This window comes from Ahaetulla prasina, chromosome 3 (genome assembly GCF_028640845.1).
Source record: "Ahaetulla prasina isolate Xishuangbanna chromosome 3, ASM2864084v1, whole genome shotgun sequence".
NCBI lineage: Eukaryota > Metazoa > Chordata > Lepidosauria > Squamata > Colubridae > Ahaetulla > Ahaetulla prasina.
Genome location: NC_080541.1, coordinates 124,895,520 through 124,903,824, shown reverse-complemented (window position 1 = coordinate 124,903,824; position 8,305 = coordinate 124,895,520). Strand labels below are relative to the sequence as shown.

The window sequence follows — 8,305 nt, the reverse complement described above, 5'->3', positions numbered from 1 at the left end:
AGTGAATTTGTCCTTGTTTTAGCTGGCACCACTAACATCATACAAAGACTAAACACAACAGTGTGCTGTATTCAGAAGCAGCTCCTCCAATCATTCCCCTCTTTCAAATACAAAGCAAATAAAATATATATATATATATATATTTATACATTATATTATCGTATTTTTTTTCAGCTTTACAGAAAACAAATTGTTGATTCCCCTTCTAAAATAATGGAAACTTTCTTTCATTGAAGATTGATTGCTGTCCCTTATTGGGGGTGGTTTAGCACGTTTTCAGGCCAAAAGAACAGGACTGACTATGGCAAATCCGAAGGAAGCAGAATACTTTAAAAAGGAGGATGGTCCATTTCATCAAGCCAGGAGGCAGGACTTGTTGGAAAGTCTGGATAACCAACGCTGCTTCCAGTGGAAATATCGGAGGTTGGGCCCCCAGCCATAGCTCTGAGTGTCTGGCTCACCCCCTGCCCTCCATGTGCTATTATTCCTAAATTATTGTCCATTGTGTATTCCAAACCATTTAGCAATGGAGTATGTGATGGAAGAGATGATATGGAAGCTGGAGATTGCGGGATTCCATAAGGACTTCCATCCCTCAAGTCTTGATAGGATTGTCCTGTCCCATCCAGAGAGAAAGTACCATTCAGTAGTTGTCCACCAGCCACCTCACCACCGTTGCTGTATATTCTGTTGTGGCCCAGCTCTGAGAGGATTTGGTCTTCTGAAAAGCAAGAAACAAAACTTTAGTACGGAAAAAATCTCTATCTGGTACACTCTGATCAAAGATTGAAAAATACCTTTAAGTCAGGGATGGAGAAGGTAGGCTTCTTAGCTATTGCAAGATTACATCTCATATCATCCCTCATTATCAGCCATGCTGATCTGATATAATAGAAAACAGAAACTAGTAATGTCTGAAAAAATAGTTTGCATTTTTCCATGCAGCGTTGTTATTTGTTTGCCACAAAAATATTATTTATTTATTTATAATACCTTTTACTTATAATGCCAGACATCCAGCTATTTCTGCTACTAAAGTACTTGTAGAATACGATTTTGACATACATAAAATGCGGAAACGGCATTTTACCCTCCACAATGTCAAGGTTTGCCTTGCATCTTGAAAAAAACCACCCGGATTTGACCAGCCCCATGCCATAGGGACAACACTGAATTGAATTCACAATGGACATGGTAGATACGCTGACGCTCTCTATACTGAGGCAAAATACCATCACTGAATTGTGACCGTGAGGCCGAAAAACAGATTATATCTGTCATGTATAGTGATAAGAGTGCCAAAATAGATCCTATCATGGTGACTGTTGATTTCCTGGCTGCAGCAAATGAAGCAAAAATTATATCTGTAATCTAGACATATGTTCATAATATTTTATATTATTATCTATTGTATTTTTTTAACTGAAATATGATGTGAATGTGCCATACAAGAAATAATAATAAAACTCCCCAGATAACCAAAATTTATACTGAAATCAGCTATGAACCAATTTAAAAGCAATCGAATTGCTCCTGATTGCAAATTGCCACCTATATACTTTTAAGAACAATAAATACAATATATACAGGTATATATACTAAATAAACCATGTGCTTATAAAGAAAAAACTCCTTCCAGGGAATGCCTCCAGGATAGGAGAGCCCTATCCTGACAAAAAAAACAACAACAACATTACAACACCTCTGTTCACAGTCACTCTTGCTGTAGTCACCTCACATTTGGATTTGTTAATGACTGAGCTTGACCAGAAACTCTGGAATAACAGCTGATAATTGGAAAAAGGAAAGTGAAGCTGGGAAAAAGATAAGGGAAAGTAGAATAAGATAGCCAGCAAAAAGCATGATTGGCTGGCTCCTTAAATGGAAACATTTCGTAGTCCAAGTTTTATTGCAGGTTTTCACAGTGTATGGTCAAAAAGATCAAGATGGTGGCTGCAATGGTGACATTGAATTTCTTTTTTTTTTTTAAGTGCATGAAGTGCGCAACCCCATCTAGTTCACTGCACCTTCCACAGTCTTTAGACAGATGCATACACATACATTCTGGAGTCATGAAGAGAAGCATGAAGGGACCATGGGAAGATAGCTTTAAAAACTAAGGAGAAATCAGAAAAAAGTATGCTGGACCTTAGTTGAGCACAGCACCTCTCTGCTATTTATTAAAACAACCCAAATTTTTTCAGGCTTCTACATCAATAGGAAAACAAACAACTTCTAACATCAGGGAGTGTTGGCAACCATTTGTAGGTGAAGGTTACACATAATGCAGCAGAAATTTGCTACTTTTAAAAGGAGGGATTTAACCTGGTTATCTAACAAATAATGCAAATAAAAATGAACAGGGTGCCTCAGAAATTTAAATAAAAAGGGGGCAATCATCTGGTGACAAAATGCACTGAATCAGTAGATGGACCACAGTTTAATTTTTAAAACCACTAATTTAGATCTTTATTCTTCCTGCAGAAATCCTGATTTCTGGCTGTCAAATAACAAGGCAGAGGATTGTCGGCATCTCCCAAGGATCTGAAGATCTTACTAGGAAAAGAATAAGTAGCCTACTCCTAATCTAGGACATTTGTAAACATAAATAGGAGCCCCAATCTTAATTTGCTTGAATCTTTCCTTTATTGTGCTTCTTCTCCTGCCTACCTCTGAAGCTCAGCTCACTGTCACTGACTCCACAGTCCTCTGCCGAGCTCTCTTTCTCATGCTTGGTGCCTCCTCTGTTCCTCTTAACACTCTTGTAGAACTGGCCCCAACGATGTCGCCCAGCATCTTTCTTCAGTCGCTTCTCTTTGGCTCTTCTGTTTTGAAACCAGACCTGTAATCAGGTGGAAAAAGCAATGAGAACAAGACCATTTTCAGTCCCACCACCGGAGAGTCATTGAAAAAAATTCTTTCATCATCCAGAAGATGGATAGGCATGATTTCATCTGAGAGAGAAAAGCCCTGCTCCTCCTATAGGGTGATTGCATGGACCTTGGTACTAGCCTTCAGGTACCCCAGTTATAAACTGGGGGTGATAACAGCTTCCCTAAATTCTAGTGGTAGTAATAAAATGACACCAACTGCAAAAAACAAAAACAAAAAAAACTTAGGCTAAGACATATGGCAGATGTATTAATAATGAATATCTGTAATATAACAATGCACAAATATAGACAGTTCAACGTTTCCTACTGTGGACTTTTGTTGGGGGAAACTTGCTTACATTTGAAGAACTTAACTTGTTCAATATTAGATATCACCCATAAGTAAGGAGTTTCAGGACCAGTCCAAAGAACTGAAATGAAGAGAAGCACTTCTGATTTAACCCTACATCATAAACACATCATTATCCAAAGTCCTGACTGATGTACAATAACAATCACTTTGTGTGTGTTTAAGGGCGCCTGGCCTTCCAGATCTATGTTGTGTCAATTGCACCCAGGGACAATTGAAGGCTCCTCAGTTTCCACATCTTCTGCACTGAGTATTTGCTTATTTACTACCGGTTCTGTGAGTGTAGCGTGGTGGGTGTGGCGTGGTGGGCGTGGCAGAGGAAGGATACTGCAAAATCTCCATTCCCACCCCACTCCAGGGGAAGGATACTGCATAATCTCCATTCCCACCCTACTCTGGGGTCAGCCAGAGGTGGCATTTGCCAGTTCTCCGAACGACTCAAAATTTCTGCTACCGGTTCTTCAGAACTTGTCAGAACCTGCTGGGTTTCATCCCTGCTATAGCACTTGGCCCTTTGTCCCCAACAATGCTCTGACTTCTGCAATCAGAGGCCTTGAGAAGCTGTCCTTCCTAGCAAGAGGTTGTGAAAGAGGGCAAAGTTCCAAGAACAGACCTCAGAACAAAAGAGCTGATAAATGAGTTTAGAAAATCAGACTTATAGCAGGAGAAACAATATTCAGAAACAAAATATACAATGCAACAGTGTGATCTCTTATTGAAAATTTAGATAAAGTAGATGGGAATTATAGATTCAGAACTACAGCCCTCAATAGGAAGGCACTCTTTACTTTTACTAATAGTACTTATTCTGAATAGACACCAAACAGGTAGAAGATGGAAACATCTGCAGAATTCTATAGAAAAGAGAATTTATTATTTTCCCACTCGGGTATTAAACTGCCCAGCAGAAATCTGACACAATTGTTAAAGGAATTATGTATGTAGGATTTATTGATTGCTTTAAGAGTTGTATGACTGTCCATTTTAAAACATAACTCTAGGCAGCTCACATCAGCAATAAAACCATAAAATCATAAAAAAAAACCTAAGACCAAGAAAGTCGTTGTTGTTTTTTAAAAAAAATTGGCACTTCAGTCATATCCAAGGAGGCCCCATCTATAATCTTCCATTGCACCATGGTGCTGGGGTAAAGAGCCAGGTCTTGATGGCCTTCTAAAAAGCTGGAAGGGTGGGGGCTTGCTGAATTGTGGAGGGAGGGTGCTCCACAAAGTAGGGGCAGCTATGGAAAAGGCTCATCTGATTCTAGTATTAGAGCTCCATCAACTTTACAAAGCTTAAGATTCTGAGATGTTATATCACAAGATTTTGGCCTATGAGATAATAGGCTTCCATTTCTTCCTGCATGTTGCCAATTAAACTTAGCTATTATGCTTTCACAAGAGAGGAAGGGAGATTTCTATTCAGAAGGATTGCTGAACAGATCATCTTAGGCATCCACATCCTTTAGCTTTGCATTCATTCTGCTAGGAGTTTAAATTTCGAATGTGTTCTCTATCACCTTGAGTAACTTTGAACCCGCCAAAAGAATCGCTGCAAACCAGCCCATCTTTTGAGTTGAAGAAAAGTCAATATTGTGTCAGGTACTCACCTGTACAACCCGCATGTCCAATCCTGTCTCAGAGGACAGCTGTTCCCGCACATGTCTGGCTGGTTTGGGGGAGTTTTTATAGGCATTTTTTAATGTTTCCAACTGTTTAGCTGTGATGGTGGTTCGAGGCCTCTTGGCTCCAGCCTCTGAATCATCTGCAATGGAACAGTTTCCAGTTATTGTAGAATGTGGAGGATGAGCCAGAAGTCTGCCTAGAAAATGTGGGGAGGTTTGAAAGCTGACAAGAAGTTATATTTTGCATCTTTTTATAGGTACACTTAAGTTTTGATGGTAGGCATCAGTGGCTCAGTGGCTAAGATGCCAAGCTTGTTGATCAGAAAGGTCAGCAGTTCAGCGGTTCGAATCCCTAGTGCTGCATAATGGGGTGAGTTCAAAAGCACATAAAAACGCAATAGAAAAATAGGGACCATTTTTGGCATTTAATCATGCCGGCCACATGACCACGGAGACATCTTCGGACAGCGCTGGCTCTTTGGCTTTGAAACAGAGATGAGCACCGCCTCCTAGAGTCGGGAATGACTAGCACATACTGTACGTGCGAGGGGAACCTTTACCTTACGTTTTGATGGATACACAGTACTAAAATAAACCATTGACTTCGCTTGGGGAAAGCTGGCAGGGAACATTGAAAATCATGATTGCCAATGTAACGATCACCCAAGAGTGGATATGCTATGACAGCTAGAACTCCAGGGATCGGTCTTAGGTACCACTTGTTTAGCATTGTGGTAAATTTGAACAGACACTGAATGAGTGATTATTAGATGAGAACCACCTGTAAAACCAAACAGAATAAAGAGAGATGTGAAAAGATCTGTTTAGGCTGATGTTTACATAAGATAACTCAAGTGGCCACAGGGCAATATGTATCCTCAATATTTTATTCCACTCCAGTTCCAATTTTTTTTTTTGTCAATTACTTCATTTATAGATTCTGCACATATATTTCTGCTGCAATTTTAATGTCCCTTGGGTTTGGTTTCCATTAGTTTCCAATCCACCAAGCAACAGAAAGGGACTGAACCCAGAACAAGTACTATATCCAACTTAATTTTAAGGAAGGCAAATGTGATTATTCTGATATTTGTAATCACTCTTGTCTTTTTATACCAGAGTTCCTATCTTGCTACCATGACTTTGTTTTACATTTTGATGGGGCTACTCATAAATCTATGCTCTTCAATAAAAGGGCGAAAAGGGGCATAAATAAGGCTTCTCAACTTTAATAATTATAGTAACATTTTGACTAGGCATAATGGAACTGATCTGTAATTAAACCTACAATCTTAAAACTGTAGTAACATTGGGAAATTAATCTAAATGCATCATTTTAATTCTCCTTTAGGTCCTGATAACTATAAGAAAATTATTAGTGCACTTTCATTAAGAGGTAACCATTTCCATCCACATTAAATACATTCTGGAGCTAGTTTTGCCAAGCTGAAATATATAGAATATAGATTTTTCTGAACTCATACAATGAATTTCAGACTTAGCTGCCTTTCTTCTAGTAACAGTTCCTTCCCTTGAAGCAAACCTCTCTAATTAACCTCTCTAATTTCCTTGAAGCATACACCCCTCTAATTAACCATGTTTTATATATGGTTAATTATAAACCATTATAATTAACCATATATAAAACATAAAACAACTTATATTTTCCCACATATTGATAAAATGTGTCTTATTATAGCACCAGAACCTATTCTCCTTCTATAGGTGGTTAGCAATGGACTTTAACCTATATGCTGATACTTCTCCTCTCCCCCTCCTCCTCCCCCTGCCCTTCCCCAAGCTCTGTGGGTTGCAAAACTATATCGTACTGAAGTCATTGATTATCCTGAGCCTATAATAGAAATTGAGCAACATTCAATCCATGATCTCTTAGCCTCCCTCTCCACCAATCTCCTTTACACAGGCAGGCATTGCATCACCCTAGCCAAATTGATTAGGTCAAAATAGAGTCCTTAATTAATGAGAAGTCAGGGCTTGTCAACATGAAATCCATTAAAGACCAGTTCAGTTTTAATTTCAGTCAGGCACTGTTGGACAGTCTCTGTGGATTCATTAGCGTTGGTGATCTATAGCCTTTTTCTGTCTGGCTTCCTTGAACCCAGCCTTGGTTCTATTGGTTTTTTTTACCTACAGTAAATATCGGCATTTTAGACCCTGTACTGAAAAATGGGAGACTTTCTGGGTGAAGGGCCAGATAAGCTAAAATGCAAGAATGCAACTCTTCCACTTTCAAGAGAGCTGTGCCTGGGATTACTTTCAGCTCTTGATCTTATTTTATGTACAGCAGCTTGAAATCAACAAGAGATGACAAATATGGGAAAAACCGGAAGCGTCGCAGCAAGACTGGCTGGAAAATAGCAGGGTCCAACAAACCTTGCAAAAATCCAGCCAGATAAACCTCTGTCAGGGGGTCTTCGGACCGGAACTGTCTTGGAGGGACGGCAAAGAAGGAGAGGCACCTCAGATGACCAAGAGGAACAAGCAAGTTCCTCAAAGGGTTGGGGGCAGCTCTCTGAACCAGTGGTGGGGGTGGTGGCCATTAAAATAACCACTCTTAAGCTGGGGCAACTGGACTAAGATTTGTGCAGGAACGATGATTGAATGGAGTATTGCTACTGGGTGAGTGATTGGCCAACTCACAGATAAAAATAATTTTTTTAAAAGCTTAAAAGAGGTCCTGGCATGGAAATAAGTGGCTAATTGGCACTTGGGAATTTTAATTGGAGGGAGAAGAACAGAAAGGAAATTAAAGGACGAAAGTCCAAAAAAAAAACTTTCTACCTGGATTTAAAATTGGATTTGGAAAAATTAAAAATATACAGGAAAAAGAAAACCGAGAAAAAGCATTCTTTAATGAAGATTTGGATTATTTGTGATAGATTTGATATTGGAAGAAAGAATAAAGAGAAAGCTAAAATATCAAAGCACAAGAAAGGAAATTTTACAATTGGATTTAAAATGGAATTTGGAGAAATTAAAAACAATAAAAGGAAAAGAAATTGAAGAGAAAGTATTTTTATGTGGATTTAAACAAGCTACTTTGTTGTCTTGGGATTTGTGGATTGGAGAGAGACATCTGCTGGTGGAAAAAAAAGCACTACAATGATTGCCTTGAAAATTGAAGGAATAGCAAAGACTTTGACTACTGTGAGAAATTTTAAGGAGTATTTGTTTATTTTTTAAACAGCTGGATCTAGACTTTAAAAGGAGGTGAAAAAGAATAAGGCCTTAAACTGGCATGGATTAGATAAATATTTGAACTGGATATTATTTGGAAATTTAAAAAGAGAGAGAGACTACATGGACTTGAATCTTAATTAAACATAAATTAAAATAAAAACATTTTTGAATTGACAATATGGAGCATTGGGAGTATGAGGATCTAATGGAGATGCTTAAAAATGTCCATGAAGCACA

General features: G+C 38.7%; 1 protein-coding gene across 1 annotated transcript in view; it reads right to left on the bottom strand.

Annotated features, from left to right (window-relative positions):
- Window positions 1-329: 329 nt before the first annotated feature.
- The window catches only part of LHX4 (LIM homeobox 4), a 55,295-nt gene continuing 47,319 nt past the window's right edge, over window positions 330-8,305 (bottom strand). Inside the window, exons 4-6 of the mRNA XM_058177064.1 lie at window positions 4,853-5,007; window positions 2,671-2,842; window positions 330-721 (exon numbers count right to left, since the gene is read on the bottom strand). Coding sequence (XP_058033047.1) covers window positions 330-721; window positions 2,671-2,842; window positions 4,853-5,007 — 719 coding nt within the window. The remainder of the gene's footprint in view (window positions 722-2,670; window positions 2,843-4,852; window positions 5,008-8,305) is intronic.